At 47.3% G+C, this 17,630-nt stretch overlaps 1 protein-coding gene across 8 annotated transcripts in view; it reads left to right on the top strand.

Moving 5' to 3' along the window:
- Positions 1-4,343: 4,343 nt before the first annotated feature.
- LOC118258949 (excitatory amino acid transporter 1-like) overlaps positions 4,344-17,630 on the top strand; it is a 30,004-nt gene continuing 16,717 nt past the window's right edge. For 2 of the 8 annotated variants that reach the window (XR_004781919.2, XM_035568068.2), the window contains exons 1-3: positions 12,430-12,596; positions 16,229-16,481; positions 17,412-17,549. Coding sequence is in view for 7 of the 8 variants with exons in the window: in XM_035568068.2 (XP_035423961.1) it covers positions 12,528-12,596; positions 16,229-16,481; positions 17,412-17,549 (460 nt within the window). In the remaining variant the exon portion in view is untranslated. Of the gene's footprint in view, positions 4,560-11,734; positions 12,331-12,429; positions 12,597-16,223; positions 16,482-17,411; positions 17,550-17,630 lie in introns of those variants that run through there. The other 6 variants (XM_035568076.2, XM_035568069.2, XM_035568072.1 and 3 more) reach the window with 6 other exon arrangements.

Genomic DNA, 17,630 nt, shown 5'->3' with positions numbered 1-17,630 from the left:
GGTAAAAATATGCTCATGAGAGGCATTCGCATGAAGAAACATTACAGCTTAAGTGGGAGCAGATTTACATCAGCCTGATCCAAGCCAAAATGTTTCTTTACATTTCTGCTAGAATTTTTCTGAACGTCATGTGTTGCAAGAGTTTGAGTTTTGACTTTTTGTTTCAAAATAGGGCAAAAATAAATGTTGAAATACTGGTATTTCCCATAGGAAGGAAATTCCATTATTTGAGCAGCTCTGTGAAACAGAAAAGGAGGTTCATTTGCAGAAACTCTGCTAACTTCGAATGAAGGTCATGGCTGGACTACGCTCCCTGGGCCAAGTGAGCAGTGCAAGATAGAAAATTAATCCTAGCCCCCAAAGTAAGGTTACTGTAACAAGGGGAACCAGACCACAGAATTGCAAAATCCAGGAAAGGAAGAGTTGAAGGATTGCTTAACATATAAGAAAATCACATCTTTCCCCATGGCAATTAGCCCCTGGGAATATTAGCAACTGGGTTTTCTAACACTCCAGCAGAAACCACCCGCATTCCTCTGACAGGTCTAGGTAAGGGTTGTTCACGGACATCCTCCCAGTCATCAGCACGTTCAGGTGACAAGGGTGCACACACCCCGGTGATTCACTGCAGCATGCTCCTTAATGTGTTTTTCGCAGCAGTTCAGAGAGATTGAGCTCTTTCAAAAGGCTAAAGCAATAAATGCTGATTGTGAAGTAGTGAACCTATGGGCTAGTAGACACAGCCATCTGCTGTTCTTTTGGTTTTTGTTTTTTCCCAACCTGATCCTGCAATCTCAACGCTTCATCCAAGTTGCGTACAGCAACCCAAATACATCAGGACTGCATTTTAACAGAGATTCACATGTGGGGCTTTCCTTATCATTACATTGGGAATCAACACTTTACGTCCATCTTTAGGTGTTCTGCTTTTTAAAGATCAAATAGGTAATCAATGTCTCACTTAAAAACAAAGAGGTAATAAAGATGCAGTCATTCTGCTGGGCCTGCAAACCTCTTTCAGAGAGACATAAACCCTGTGTAAAAATCTGTCTCAAGAGTCCTTTCCCCAGAACTTCACTCGTTTAGGACTCAGGTCTTTCCAAGTTGCACAGAGACAGAGACTGAGGGTATGTTAAAGAGGGAGTGGGTGTTAAACGAACTGCCCTGTCCCTATATGACATTTTTAGTCTACTTGTGAGATTGGCATAAATCAGTTTGAAAGGCACTTTACGGAGAAAATCACAAGGGAGGTAATTTGGAAAAGCTGTTCCAGGCTGTTTCTCAACAAGCCCTTTCTTTATCTTCACTCTCAAATGGCTGCACAAGGACAGTGTTAGAAGGCCCTTGGTAACTCAGTGCCACGAGGAGCCGTGGTCTCGTCTTTTCTCATTGCGTCTCACAAGGGTGACACTGAGAGTTTCCCTTTTACCTGTTGTTGATAACTTGCAGTATCACATGGCCTCTGTGCGATGTGGCTGAAGTGTGCCTGGCACTCACAGGAAGAGGCGAGTCTCAGGGTCTTATCTCATTGTGGGGTTTGTTCCCCAAGGAATTGCTCCACCCTGGGAAGGCCCTGCCCTCTACCAGGGTCACCATCCTGAGGGAGCAGAGCTCTTCACCTCCTCCATAGCTTCAGATTGCTGCTCCGTGTCCTACTTTATAGCTTGAAGGTGTCTGGAAACTGCCGTAGGTAAAAGTCAAAATGAAACATTGAGGAAATTGGTGAAAGAGAAGTTTTAAGGCAGTAATCACTGTGAGTTTAGGGCTAAAGAAGGCTTAGAGGTATTAACCTGGGGTTTAAGAAACTGGGTAGGAATTACTACAGACCCTAGGAGCCAAGCTGAACTGCAGGCATAGAGGGTGGAAACGGGCAATTATCCACCCTTAGTCAACCATTTCTCCCTGAAGTAGGTTCAGGGGAAAAAAAAAAAAAAAATTGCAGCTGTTGAGAGATGGCCAAGTGCGTGGCAGCTCTGCCCCTCGCTGGGTAGTGTCAGAAATGCACTGTCCATGCAAAGAGCACTCTTCTGACTGCTGCTGATCACCCAAGCCTGCAGCAGACAGCTAACTGCGGAGTCAGGTACCCATCTGTAATAAAGCTGCTGGCTAAGCCACTGGGAGAAGCAGGGGCAGGCGCACTAAGGGATGTCCTTCCTCCAGGACCACCCCACTGGCAGCCGATGGCCATGAACCAGCAGAAGGAGCAGAGATGAGCTGTGCACAAGGCTGCGCTTACACAATCTGCCTCCTTTTCCCTCTGCTGCTGGACTGGCTCTCATCCACATTTCTGCAGAAATACTTTGGGTGCGTAGTGCAGGCAGAACGCTGGAGTCTATGCCACAAAACCAGAGACATTTATTTTGGGAGAAAAAAATAAATCTCACGTTCCAATATGTGTTTTGCTGAAAAGATAACTGAAACTTTGCAGAGTACAGGGCTAGGGTTTCCAGTCCCCAGCTGACACTCACATGACCTGAGACCTCACTGAACTTCTGTATCCTTCAATAGGAAAACTAGCGCTGTTTCCTCCATTTACAAATGAGCAACTGAATCACATGAAGACCAAACAATTTGTCTGGTGCAGACAGTGTGTCCTTGCCTCCTGATGTAGCAACGGCCTGTGTCCGTGCTGATTTGGCAGATGGCGGAAGTTAAAACAAGGGAGAGTGATAGAACTAGTCAAGACCCTAGGCTCCAAATGGCCCATCCAGCAAAATCCCACCTAATCACCCTCCTGATTGATGTCTGTCTTTTTCTGGAAGGAAGCCAGTGGGTGTTGGGAGCTGCTCTCTGTAGCATGGGGCTGAGGAGGTTTAGCTCTCCCCTTCCCACAGAATCCAATGGGGACAGAGGGCTTGGGGATTTCATTTCCAGGACTCTGCCAGACGAGCCTGACACTGAGGCTTTGATCTTCTCCCTGCTGGATAAATCACACTCCGTGGCAAGTTCTGGCTGCAGACACAATGCGCTGCCGCTGGTGTGTACTGAAGCTGGGGCACACAGCAAAGCCCCTGCGCTGGTGCCACCTGAAATAGGGAGAAGTCTGCCAGCAGGTAACAACCAATGCATCTCCCTGTGAGTTGTGTATCTGACAGGAATAGAAACAGAAGTGCTGTTGGAACCTTGGGCTTGTATTTTGGTGATAATTCTTCACTTTACCCCATCTGGAAGCCAGCACTGACTGTGTGGTTCGCACACCTTCAAATTGACTTGGCATCATGCATTAGTGTAAATTCTGTAATGCAGGACTTCCAAGTGCAGCAGGAATCAATATTTAATTGATCAATGAATCACAGAATCATTCAGGTTGGAAAAGACCTCTAAGATCCTCTAGTCCAAACTTTAACCTAGTACTGAAGTCCACCACTAAACCGTGCTACTAAGTTCTACATCTCCACGTTTCTTGAAAACCTCCAGGGATGGTGACTCAGCCACTTCCCTGGGCGGCCTGTTCCAGTGCTGCACAACCCTTTCAGTAAATAAATTTCTCCCAATATCAACCCTAAACTTCCCCTGGTGCAACTTGGGACCATTTCCTCTTGTCCTATCACTTGGTGCTTGGGAGAAGAGCCCAATCCCCACCTCGCTACAACCTCCTTTAAGGCAACTGTAAAGTACAATACGGTCTCTCCTGAGCCTTCTCTTCTTCAAGTTAAACAACCCCAGCTCCCTTAGCCACCCCTCATAAGACTTGTTCTGTAGACCCTTTGCCAGCTTCGTTGCTCTTCTTTGGGCACGCGCCAGCACCTCCATGTCCTTCTTGTAGTGAGATGAGTAAAGACAGCGCCTGCTTCCTTGAAAGCAGAGTTTGGCTCACTGACAGGCTGCATTGCTAACGTATTTCCTTTGCACACTCAGTGAATGGATTCTTGCCTTGTGACTCACCTAACACACCACTGGGAAATTACAGCTATTTGGCTGAGGCACAGACACATGTCCATCCCCTCGGGCCGATCTGGACAAACCACAGAGGTGTGTCTGGATCTCTGAGGCCCTGCTTACACAGACAGGGCTGGTGAAGGACCTGCCTGCTCGGAGTATTCAGCTGTTGCTGCCGGATGGATTTCTGCTCACAGCCACCCTCGAGGAAGGCAGAGGACTGAGGGGGCAGGACTGGGATGGGGATGAGATCTGGTTCTCATTTAACAGCTCGTCCTGCTCTCTGTTGCTACTAACTCTCTTTGCAGCTTGTGTGAGGAGGGAGAAGAAAGTGCAAAACCTCTGGTATCATTAAATCCAGCACGGACTATATGCAACATCACGGTGACAGGTGCTTGCTGTCCTCTGGTCTCCTGCAATCATCGAAGATTTTTTCAGTCTCCTCCTACATGCCACTCCCCCACCCCCTACTGCCATGTATCCTGAGCATATTACAGTCTTCCTTTCCTCTCTCAGGAGGTATTGCTCAGAGCTCTCTGCTAACGCTGCACCTTTCTAAGGAGAAAATTCTGCATCCTGCCTTTGAGCTTAAAGAATTAAAGAACAAAACAACTCAGAATAATCCCCCAAGCCGAAAAAGACCCGCTGTTGTCCTGCTCGACAACTGACGCTTGTTCCAGGTGAGTGGTTTTGTCAGCAAATCTGGATGCATGAATAAGAGTGGTGCCAGGTCCAGTGGCTGGAGGACAGCAGGCGATTTCCTTGGGCACATGCATGAGAGGGCAGGAGGGATAGCTCTCGCCCTGCTTTGGGAGAGGGGACTGCCCCCAAGGGAGTGCTTTAAAAGTGGGACTGTGTGCTCAGGGCTGGGTGAGATGCCTGGTGGGCAGGCAGAAAGAGCCAGCCTCATCACAGGACATCAGTATGAGCAGGGGGCTATGGAGAGAAAGGGACTTGTCCTCCCAGGATTGGATTTAGGCTGCAAGCCAGCTGATCACTGTCACTGCAGGGCTCAGTGGGGATGAAATTCCTGCCCATTGCATGGTCCCCTCCACTTGGCCAGTTCCCTCACGCCGAGATGCACCAGCAGCTGGACCCTGGGCAGATCCGTTCTCCTCCTGCGTCCATCGCTGTGGCAGGAGTTGGCTGGGGGGCAGCTGGCTGCCAGTCAGGGAGTGAAAAATGGACAAGCCCTAGCACTGCACCGAGTGGGAAGCCCTGCCAGGGGCTGCTATAGCAACTCAAAGATGGCTGAGTTGAGCCTAGTTGGGCTGGTGAGTGGAAGTTTTCTGTGTAGGCACTTTGGCTGCATTGCTTTCAGCGTGTGCTGCCCTTACGAGGGCAAGCAATGGGGTGGGCTGCAGAGGGTCCAAGAGCAAGAGGGGTGAGGGTGCCTTCAGCCCAAGGCTTTGTGAGCCCTCCCTGTCTTGGGCCTCAGTACTGGAAAACAGAACATGTATTGCACAGTGTCTGGATTCAGTGCTCCTGACAACAGGCACTGAGCTACCAATGTGGGAGTGAGACAGGAGTGGAGGCACCCAAGACGGCCCCTGCGAAGTGCCAGTTTTTCTTGGTGCTGGAGGTATGTTGTAGATTCCTGGTATGGAGTGCCCGTCGTCTGCCCAGAAGCAGGTAGGACTTGCTTCCTGTTAACCTGCAGTTGCCAGGCCACTGAGCAGAGCCCTGAGAGCAAGGCACGGCCCTGCCTGCCCTCCATGAGCAGCCTGGTGCGTCCCTTCCTCCCAAGCTTGCACCTTCCCTCACTCCTCACAAGGGTGGGCTATTTAATTTCTGCCTCCTTATTTTCTGACCCAGCTCCAGAAGCTGTCCACCTCAGAAAAAAAACTAGAGCAGCTTTCTCACGGACCCTCTCTCCCCCTGCAGAGATTCCTTCTCCTTCTTCTCCCCCTTAGCGTGCTTCCCTGCTGCTACTTGTGGAGACTTCCCTCCTTGAAAATCCTACTCATTTTGATATTAAACATAATAGCAGAGTTTCCTTGGAGACGAGAGAAACAGTGGGCTCAAAAGTGCTGATTATTTCACAGTTCCTGGCTGGCTTTCAGCAATGGGAAAAAAAAAAAAAAAAAGAGAGAGAGAGAGAGAGAGAGAGAGTGAGAGAAAAGGAAAAGGAAAGGAAAGGAAAGGAAAGGAAAGGAAAGGAAAGGAAAGGAAAGGAAAGGAAAGGAAAGGAAAGGAAAGGAAAGGAAAGGAAAGGAAAGGAAAGGAAAGGAAAGGAAAGGAAAGGTGTGGAAAGGTGCGGAAAGGAAAGGAAAGGAAAGGAAAGGTGTGGAAAGGTGCGGAAAGGAAAGGAAAGGAAAGGAAAGGAAAGGAAAGGAAAGGAAAGGAAAGGAAAGGAAAGGAAAGGAAAGGAAAGGAAAGGAAAGGTGTGGAAAGGTGTGGAAAGGTGCGGAAAGGAAAGGAAAGGAAAGGAAAGGAAAGGAAAGGAAAGGAAAGGAAAGGAAAGGAAAGGAAAGGAAAGGAAAGGAAAGGAAAGGAAAGGAAAGGTGTGGAAAGGTGCGGAAAGGAAAGGAAAGGAAAGGAAAGGAAAAGAAATGGCAAGAAATGGCAAGAAAAAGAAGGAAAAGGAAAGGCAAGAAAAGGAAAGAAAAAAATAAAAAGAAAAGAAAAGAAAAGAAAAGAAAAGAAAAGAAAAGAAAAGAAAAGAAAAGAAAAGAAAAGAAAAGAAAAGAAAAGAAAAGAAAAGGAAAGAAAAGAGTTGTGTTAGAAAGAGGGAGCCTGGGGCAGCCACTCTTGAGGGGGGCACTGGCCACTGACTTGCTTTTCCAGTGCTGTGTCTCTACAGCAACGCTCGCCTGAGCACCAGGCCAGTGCTCATGGCAGTGGTGTGACAGCACACGCTGTACCGAACACCACAGCTTTGGGATTCTGTTGCCACTCCAGTCCCTGGAGGCTGGTAAACTGGAGAGAGACTTTTTGATGGGCAGTTCTAATTTGGCTGATTTCTGTCAGTCCCAGGAGTACAACTGACTAATTAGGTTAACCCTTTGTGTATTTTTCTACACAGACTTTAGCAATAGTGGGACAACAACATAAAGCACTAGCATTTAAGTCATTATCTCCTATCCATTTGTCCCAAGGTGTGACAAGAGGGTTTGTCCCAGCCAGAGCTTGAGTCCACCAGGATACACCGGTGCTCTCCTCTGCTCTGTTGGCCACACAAGTTTTTGCGTTGCATTGGGGTTGGGTTTGTGCTATCTGGCTGACATGTCTGTTGTACTTGGGCAGAGGGAGCAGGGGACGGACTAAGTGCTGATGCTCTGCCCCACGAGAGAAAAAAGGGCAAGACAAAAATGCAGAAAGTCTTCACTTAAACTTTGCATTGACCTCCAACACCAGGCACCATGGCAAGAGTGCCCTGTAATGCCACATCCTGCCAGTGTCCAGGAACTTCCTTGTCCCAGAGGAGTATCTCACAGAGGATCACACTTGACTGATGGTTCTCCCTCTGCTGAGACACCCCTGGGGTCCTCACAATCTGTCGGCAACAAATGGCACTTGGTCATTTCCATGAAGCAGCGTTTTCTTGTTTATTTTTCAGCGTGGTGCAAGAGTGCTGTGCAGGGGTTAGAGGGTGAGAGAAGAAGAGAGGGAAACCAGACCATAGCCCTGTGCCAATTATACATACAAATCAGTTCCAGGACACGGCTGGGGATGGGGTTGTGTCAGTGCTGTCTGAAAGGCCTGCAAAGCCTTGTCACGCAGTGTTTCAGCAGGAGATGGAAGAACCACAGACTGGCTGAGATTGGCAAGGACCTCTGGAGATCATCTCATCAACATTCCTCCTCAAAGCAGTGTCAGCCACAACTGGTTGCTCAGGATCATTACTCAGAACCATGCCCAGTCTGTTTTTGAGTATCTCTAAGGATGGAGACCCCACAGCCTCTCTGGGCAACCTGCTCTAGAGCTCAACCTTAAAGAGTTAAAAAAAAAAAAAAAAAGAAAAAAACACAGCTCTTTTCTTATGCAAAGTAGAATTTCTTTGTACTTCAGTTTGTGTCCACAATGTTATGCTTTGTTCATTCTTGCATAAAGGGTGATGTTCCCTCCTCCCCCTCCTGGCCTATTCTTCCTGAGGAGCCTGTACTTGTCTTCTGCAGCTCTTCTGTTAGGTGAGCTGTGCCACCACATCTCTGTGAGTTCAACGAGACTGCAGCCTTGTTACTTTATGTGGATCTCTTAATTTCTCCTTTTGGTTTGCCATGTTGTTGTGGTCACTAGCATACATGCACCTCAGAGGGGCACACACTTGTGCTCTTTTTCCCATAAAATTGTGAGAAATTGCATTATTTTGCCTTAGAATCATAGAATGGTTTGGGTTGCAGTGGATGTTAAAAACCATCTAGTTCCAACCCCCCTGCCACAGGCAGAAATACCTACCACCAGCCCAGGCTGCCCAAAGCCCCATCCAACCTGGCCTTGAACATTTCCAGGGATGGGGCATCCACAGCTTCTCTGGGCAGCCTGTTCTGGTGCCTCACCACCCTCTGAACGAAGAATTTCTTCCTTATACCTAACCTTAACCTACCCTATTAGTTTAAACCCATTACCCCGTGTCCTATCACTACACCCCCCGACAAAGAGTCTCTCCCCAAGTGAGAGTGTCAAGTGTCTTCTTGACACTTCCTTATTTATGTGCCTACGCTAGAGGTAGGCCTCTGTTTTATTTTATTTTTTTCTAAGATCTTCTTTTTCCACACCACCCTGCACCCTGTCCTTGCCGACCCAGTCTATCACTTCCTCATTTGTCTGTATTAGTCATCATCTCCCTTTTCCATTATTTCTAGCTTAAAGCTCTCCTCACCAGGCTGACCAGATGCTTGCTACCATACATCTCATCAGGTTGATCCCGTCTCTTCCTTGAACCTCAAAGAGTGTCTCCATGGTCATAAAAGCCAAAAACCTGTTATTTACACCAGCTGTTCACCCGCAGGATCCATTCAGTCCTCCACAAGTCCCTCTCCCAAGCAGGATCAGTGAAGACAACGCCTGGCCCACCATACCATGCCCTTGACCATTGCCTCCAAAGCCATGTGGTCAAGCTTCATATGCTCCGGGAGTCTTCTGGCCATATCACTTGGGGCAACAGCCCAAGGGCTGGACGAGCATCAGCATCTCTCCACAGCATCCCTGATCTGAGCCCCAGGTAGGCAGGAAACCTCTCTAGATGACAGAGCTTGACAGATGGGGGCCTCTGTCACTCTCAGAAGGGAGTCTCCGTTCGTAACCCTCACTGCTTCCTCCTGGTGCTCCTACAGGGTCCAAGCAGCTCAGAGTGCTGTTGGTCAGAGCCCCCAGCCCGCCTCTCTTACCAGGGCTGAATCTGTCCCATCGCTGCAGATCTGCAGGTGAAGCAGGAGCTCTCCTCTTGTTGCCAGAAGTCACAGTCTTCCAGCCTTCCAGCCTCCTTATGGGAGTCTTTATTTCTCAACCTAATAAGTACAGACTCTTCTTGCCCCAACTGCGGTGCAGTTGGCGGTTCACATTCTTCTATCTACTGTCAGATGTGACTCAGAATATGCAGTCAATCTTTTTTCCATCGCCACAGATGCTGCACAGTCGGCTGACCTCTTCATCCGGATCCCTCACTTGGTTATACAAATCCTCAGCCAGTGCACACCTCCTGAAGGCAAGAGACCATTCCCCTGCCCCAGCGAAAGGTCCCAGGCAATTCCTGCAGAGTTGCATCCTCTCTGTGTCTGGGATGAGGCTGCTAATGTACCAGCAATGGCTCCAGCCAGTGCTGGGGACCATGCCTGGGACCATCACCACCATTGCACAAATACAGCAGCTTCTGAGCACCTTCTGTGCAAACTGCTGTCTCTGATGGCTGCATCTCCATGAAAGTACACTCCAAGTAGAGAACATAAGGCTGAGACCCAGGCATGTTTCCCTGGCTGTTGGGCAAAGGTTTGGGGAGTGGGGAGAGGACATCTCTTTTTAATCACCTGGTTTCTTCGCCTGTCAAGAAGCCGCTTCATCCTCTTTCACTGAATCAAATCTAGGCTGAGTCCTAGCAGCCTGGTCACAAAGACCATCTTGCTCAAGTGAAGAGAAGCAATCTGCACTGGAAAGTGTGAGGCAGAGTCTGAACAGGACTGATAGATAATGATCCTGAAACTTGATTAACTTAGGTCTTTCTGTGTCTGCATCTGTCTCCCCCCAGTTCAGACTGCCTTTCTCTATGTAACAGCTGCCAAGCAGGTGAAGGGCACGAATAAGGACATGGGGCCCAGTGTGTGTTAAAAGATTCTTTAGTGAAAGCACACATTTAAGATTTTTCAAGAAGTTTCTCTGCTGAGTGCAATATTTTACTCTCTTAGTTTCTGTTTCTAAGTTTGAAACTACCTAGTTCCCAGTGTTTCTGGGGACAAGACTCTTCCCCGTGAGCCACCAGGCTGCAGCAGAGCAGTGGACGCAGAGCAGAAAGCTCAGTCCGTGTCGCGGGGCTGTTTCATTGCTGTCCTTGGGACTGCAGATGGATGGGCAGACTCATGTTTGTGCCCAGCATTACCCACTGTGCAAAAGTTACATAAATCTGCAAATAACCCTCAGTAGGGCAAATAACCCTCATCAAGGCAGATTTGCATTGCCTTGTCAGAGATCTGAGTAGAACTAGGATACCATTCGGAAAATGAAATGGGTTTCAAAGAATCATAGAATTGTGGAATCACAGAGGTTAGAAAAGACCTTCAAGATTATCAAGTCCAACCACCAACCTGACCTTCTGAGTCATTATGGAGCAAACTACCTAAGCTATGAGCAGCCAGTTTCTGCAGGACAATAGTGTCCTGATATTGCTTAGCTCATGTTTACTATAAAGTGATATTTAGGGATAAGCCTGCAATTGGAGGTAAAAGTATGTGACCCGTGACATGGGGATGAAAATCTGCCTCGAGGCTACCCCAGTTAACCCTCCAGTGAAACTGCCTCTTGCTTTCAACTCCTGTATCCAGATCATTCATTAAAATGTTGAATGGGACTGGTCCTAGAAATGAGCCCTGGGGAGCACCACCAGTGAGCAGTCACCAGCCAAATGTAGCCCCATTTACTAAAACCCTTTGAGTTCTGCCATTGAGCCAGTTCATCACCCAGTATAGCGTGAACCTGGTTATCTCACAGTTAGACAATTTGTCCAGAAAGATGCCATGAGGGACAGTATCAAAGGCCTTACTGACATCCAGGAAGATTACATCCACATCCTTCCCTTCAACCACCAAGAGGGTGACCTTATCATAGAAAGAGATCAAATTACTAAGGCGAGTCTTTCCCTTGATGAACTCATGTTGACTACGCCTGATAATAGCTTTGTTCTTGAAATGCCTTTCAATCTGCCCCAGCACAATCTTCTCCAAGATTGGTGAGTATGCAATGGCTACTTCTGCTTTCCTTTCAGCCAGGATTTTGATACCTGATGTCTTTAAAACATACTCATGGAAGGTGATGTACATTGGATGGTTTCAGCTTTTCTGATTTGTTAGCTTCTGATTTGGTAGCTTTAGCGGAGACAAGGCATAGAGGGGAGGGATGTTCCTCAAACACAGCACAAGCTGGAAAAAACACATCTCTGTTGATTCAGAGATTCCTTATTTTTCAGCTCTTTATAGGTCCTTAAGCGCTCTTCACAAATCTGTTTGTTGTGCCCATCCTCCTGTGCTGGAAATCCTCTCCCCATATAGATGGGAAGATGACCACACAAAACTCTGCAAAAAGCATAACAAAAAATACAGTGCAAAAGTCTTACTTCCCCATTTTTTACTTTCACCATTTTCTGATTGCTGTCCCTAAAACAGCCAACATTCCACTGTTTATGTGAAACTTCACTGCCAGGAACTAGGCATTAGTTTTGCAATACTGAACTTTCTTACAAAACATCCTGTCCTTCCTGGTCTAGTCTTGAAGTTACCTCCAAAAATGCTCTCTCAAATATCTCAATGCTTTTGGCAGAGTGGAGACTGGAGAAGCAGCCATGAATAGGAGAACCTTCACCAAGAGATCAAAGCCACCATTTTCCTCCTAAGAAGGAAAATCCATGCCATTGGCAGCCTGCTTATCTGCAAGGAGTGTATTTTGATGACTTACTGCAGCAGTCTGAGAACTTCCAGCTGATGCAATAAAGAATATTTACACAATTTCAGGCTGGCAATGCAGAGGGAATGTGCTGTGGAGGGGGCTGCTGTATTGCAAAATATGCAGATGGAGAAAGGAGCTAGTCATCAAGAGGGTGGGGACTTTGCAGGAGCGAGTTCTTCTGGTGAGCTTCTTCTGTGAGATAAGCGTTGCTCTGAGAAGGCTGCTGAGCATATGGTGGAACATGGGATCTAGTGACTCAGCCTGAACTTTCCCACATCAAAATAGAAATTTCATTTTCTTTGCACAAAAATACTGTCTTCCAGTACATGTGGATGGGGAGACATCTGGAGAAAAAAGCAGGTGAGTCCCTTTATACATGTGGGTTCTGCTCCCACCTTCCTTGTACAGGAATTCTTGTCGTTGCTCTGCTATGGTCTGAGTCTAAGAAAAAGTTTGGAGAAGAGATGAGTCTACATTTCCATACCTGTGTTTTAGTGCAGGTCTCTTGAGGTCACCATGGCAAATGGGAAGCCTGGTTTGCGTTTAGCAAGCCTGTGATGGATGATTTCAGGGCTGTCAATGACTGTTTTCCCTTCACTGAAGAAATGGGAGCTTCGTGTGTCAAAGTGAGGTAGCACTTTACCTTACCAGGGTTTGCTTGGTTGTCTGGTGAATAGTGGTTTGAGTGTAGGAAAGTCTTGGAGGGTTTGACACTTTCTTTGGTGGTTTATCTTCTGGAAATGTTTGCCTTGGACTGTCAGCCATTTGCCTGTAAGAAGTCACACTATGTCCCACAAGCCACTGACAGTGCAAACAATGACATTTCTCACTGTTAGGGCAGTAAGGTCTGGGACAGGCTTCTGGAAATCCTGCAGGCAAAAGAAGATAAGATTGATCCTGTTAAACCCAGGAAACGGATTATTCAGTGAGTCTGATAGCAAAGGGTGAGATCTGAGAGGTGTCCTAATGTAGGGACAGTAATATTAGTAACTGCTAAGACAGGAGGATAGAAGATGTGTGAAATCCCTGTCTGATTTGAACCTGACAGTTAATAGTTTTGTTTGTCAAATCTGTAGCTGGGAGACAACTAGATGATACAAGACTCTTCTAGGGTAGAGAGATTTTTTCTTAATGTACTGTGAAGTTCAGGAGGCACAAATTCAATGCACTGAAGAAATATGTAACTTGGAGTTTCCTTATCTTGTGCATAACTGTGAAAAGGAGGCAGTCTAACAGTGAAAAGGAGGAAGACAGGCAAAATTTTCACCCAGTCTTATGTATATTGGCTCTACCAGCGGAAAAAAAGTGGGGGTGGTGTAATGAGGAAGTGAACATGTGATGAAGCGAGAATTAGGTCTCGGTCCAAAATCCATGGAATGCTGTTGCAAATCTAAGAGCTTGGGTGACCCACAGCAGCACTGCAAGGATCCTGCAGCAAAAACCCAGAATCTTTGCCAGTGGCCTTCACACGGTCTTGGGAAGACTTGGAGTGACTTGGCTCAGCAGCCTCAGGCGTGTTTCTCTACTGCTCTGAATCTCGTGAAGGCATTAGCATCTGTGTAAATGATTCTTCTGTTAGAATGGGGATTTCCAGGGGAGGTTTAGGTTGGATATTAGGAAAAACTTCTTTACTGAAAGGGTTGTTAGGCATTGGGATGGGCTGCCCAGGGAAGCGGTTGAGTCACCATCCCTGGAGGTCTTTAAGAGATGTTTAGATATAGAGCTTAGTGATATGGTTTAGTGGAGGATTTGTTAGTGTTAGGTCATAGGTTGGACTAGGTGATCTTGGAGGTCTCTTCCAACTTAAATGATTCTGTGATTCTGTGATTCTGTAATGAACATGAGGCTTTCCTCCATGTCTCTGTTGGAAAAGACCCTGCAATGTGCAATCAGAGCTCTTCTGTTCAGGGGTGAAATTTAGGAAAAAAATCAACTTTTTTTTTCCACTGGCTTCCACAGTGTGGGACATCGCAGACCAAGCATTCATCTCTTTCAGGAGGGGAGATCAAAATGCCTGGCAAAGTGAGAACTGTGGTGGTCACTGTGTCAGCACATGCTGAGTGGAGATCTTGCAGTGCCCCATAGTGGCAGGCTGGCACATGCAATGCCATTAGGGTGATGTGTGATGTCTGTCCCTTTGTCTGCCTATGTCCATCTTTCTAAGTACGGGTGAGGGGCCTGAGAGGGGCCGCTTATGTTGACCACACAGTCCGACCTACATGGACATGGAGCATGGCAGTGAATGGAGCACAGAACAGTTTTCAGGTGGCTGGGCCTAGGCCTACCTCGTCCTGGACAGGACATTTAAAAAAAAAAAAAAAAGCAGCTCTGCAGATGGGTGCTTGATTTGTACCAAATCAGTGTGGGTGCAGCAAGCTCTGCACAGTCCCTCTGCCCTGAAGGGGCCCTGTCTCTGTCATTCTGAGGCCTGGCCATAGCCAGCCCTGCCCCTCCTTAGGGTCTGTCAGCTCCAGAAGGTTCCAGACCCCTACACACCCCCAGTCTCCTACTGGGCCCTGTGCCTTCCCTCGCCGCCTGTTACACGGGATCTCCTTGCCTCCAGCCAGCCCCACTCCTCTGGTGATGCTCTTGTGGAAGCGTAACCCACAAACAAATCAGGCACTGTGTGTTGTGGTGGCCTTTCTGTACTGCTAGAGCTTTCATCTTCTGGATCTGCCTGTCTTAAGTCAATTCTGCTCTGAGACCTTCAGACCTGTCCTCTCCCCTCATTGGCACTGGGACCAGTTCTGCCTGTACAGACCCATCCCTGCACCTCCCCTGCATTTCCACCAGTTTTCCCCATCCCTTAGGGGAGCAGCTCAAGGTATTTCTCTCCCTTTCCCTGGGCTGAGGGGGAAACGCATGTCCTCTGCTTCATCTCATCTGACATGCAGTTGTGTTTCTAGCCCAGGAGAAAATGATAATGTTGAAAAAGTGATCCAAAAATAAGCTTACAATGTGTGTTAACAATGATTTTTCCAGACCTTGTATTCAGAGTTTGGTTCAGTTGTGAGGCCACGCTCTGAGGCAGAAAAATTGATTGATTAATTACCTATTTTTATTCTTGTATGGCTTCAAGCCTGAATACTTAATGCCTTCTTTTAAAGGTGTTTAGATTTTAGGGAAGCAAAGAGATCTGGAGGGGTTTTCAGAATCATCAGTGCATCTTTTGCATCTCCTAGTTCTTAAACATATTTAAAAATCTGCTTCTCAATATCAACTCAGTTACAGATGAAAACGTTTATTTAATAATTCAGTGTCATTATTAAAATTAAAAAAAAAAAAAGGGTCCAAATAATACAAGTCATACCATGAACTGATGATGGCTGTTTTGGCTGATGATGGCCTTTGATTCATTACAGATATTTATCTGGGTACAAATGACAAAGACTAGATATGTATTGTATAGAGAATATAATCCAAACATGTGATGGTTTCTTTGACATAAATTTAGGATTGCAACTGGAGCAGCTGTTATTTGACTTGCATCGCCAAAGAAACGTCTCTCAACACCTGCTGATGTGCTGAGGTGACTTTGTGCTTCTAAGGTTGTCTGGATTCATCCAGTCATGTTTTCTTTGTGAACTTTTGGGAAAAAGAATCATTTTCAGGTCATACCTGCCAAGGCACAGTGACAGCAGGAAACTGGCACCTGCATGGTCAGGCAGTAATGCTCCTAATGATAAGAAGTGTTGGATTGCTGGTGCCTCCTAGCACTCCAGTTTCGATTGATATGCAAGTGTATCTCCCTTCTTTTGAGGAATATGGGAATAATAGTAAAAAATATAGAAAGAACAGTAAAGAGGCTGCTCCAGGCCTTGTGGCCAGTACGTAATGGAGCAGAACTGGTCCTTTGGAGTGAGTTTGATCTCAATCTTAGTATTTGTGGAGACAATTTGTGTACTGGAACTGGTTTTATAGCCAGGTGATAAAAATTCATTCCTGTGCAAACTGATAGATGTCTAAGAACAAACTTAGGTGGCTGTGGAGCCCCTTCTGGCTCCCCAGGCCACCATGGGCTGCTCCTTGGTGCAGGTGGATGCTACAGCATCCAGAGCTTCTCCAGAGACACCAGGGCACCTACCTGGCCACAGTCGTGACACGGCTGCAGTGGCCCTTTTGACACCTCACACCGAGGCCAGTTCCTTATTCAACACTAAATAAGGATGCTCAGGGTCCCAGGGAAATAACTGAAAATGAAGGTGTCAGGTACCGCAGCTCATGCTTTCTTTCCCGTGTTCCTCCCTGCCTAGCACAGGCAGAGCCGTGCCCTGGGGACCGAGCGGCCGTGCCAGCCATGAGCGAGCAGAGCCATGTCAACAGCCTGTTCCTCAATGAGGATGCAGCCAAGCGGCTCAGCGCTGAGGGACGGGTCCAGCGCTTCCGGCAGGCGGTGCAGAAGCGGGCAGCACGGGCCAAGAAACGGATGCACAGCATCACCGCCGAGAGTGCCAAGAGCTTCTTCAGGAGAAACGCCTTTGTCCTCTTCACCATTGCTGCAGTATTACTAGGTATGGAGCTGGTGGTGGGCTTATGTGCGCGTGGTGAGCACCAAATGTAAATGTGGGGAAAAGTCCGTTTATCCCACAAAGGTTTTATTTTATCATAATAATTTGGCTTGGGAAGTGAAGCTGAAGAGCCCTTCTGTATATAGCTGCACTCACAAGAAGCCTCTGAGCAAACCTGGGTGATTTCTTTGTGAGGAGTAGTAGAGCTAGATCAGCAAACTGTTTCTGTTGTGGACTCTCCCTAAACTCCAGCCAGAAGCAAAGACTCCCTCACACTCTCCCTCTGGAAGGGCTGTTGTCCTGCACGCAACAGCACTTGTGATTCAGACAGCATTTTGACTACTGCTAGGCGGCCAGCCTCAAGCTGAACTCTACATGCAGCAGGCTTGTCAGAGGTCTCCTGAAACCATTTATCTGTGCTGTGTTTTAGTAAGCCAAAAAGCACCCCACAACTTTAGTTCCATAGTACCAAAAGGGGGAACGGATGCAGACAACTGGTCTGTGATACCGTGCAAACTAAAGCTGCCAAGCAGAGAGTGGATTGTCCCTAATTTTCAATCCAGGCTGGTTGAACTCAGCTCTAATAGGTGGCTGGACAAGGTCTCTGGGCTAACTTAGGTGGGCAGTAACATCTCTTCTGTGGTAATGAGCTTCCTGGGAACAAACTCCAGAGGAGCAGCAGACGGCGCAGCAGGGAGTGGTGCACCTGTGGTTCAGCACAAGGCTCCTGTGCATCTAGATATGTCAAAGGGAGAGAAAGCATACGGTAAAAATTGGAACATAACCTTTTAGAAAAGAAAGAGCATTGGCTCCTTTGCAGAGGGGAGAAGCTGAAAGAAGAGGAAAAGGAAAGCCATGCTGTAGGAGTGACTGAGGGATGGACCACTGGATCACAGTGTTCCATTTCCATTCTCATTCCTTGTTGATTCACAGGGATCATCCTGGCATTTTCCCTTCGGCCCTACCAGCTGACCTATCGCCAGATCAAGTATTTCTCCTTCCCAGGAGAGTTGCTGATGCGTATGCTCCAGATGCTGGTTCTTCCTCTCATTGTCTCTAGCTTGATTACAGGTGAGAAGAGCTTTCTGGTGCTTTCAGCCAAGATTATGCTAGTTGTCAGAGTACCCCTTTGTGCCGCAACTGCACATGTTG

This window comes from Cygnus atratus, chromosome 26 (genome assembly GCF_013377495.2).
Source record: "Cygnus atratus isolate AKBS03 ecotype Queensland, Australia chromosome 26, CAtr_DNAZoo_HiC_assembly, whole genome shotgun sequence".
In the NCBI taxonomy this organism is placed as follows: domain Eukaryota; kingdom Metazoa; phylum Chordata; class Aves; order Anseriformes; family Anatidae; genus Cygnus; species Cygnus atratus.
This window is presented reverse-complemented; position numbering and strand designations above follow the sequence as displayed.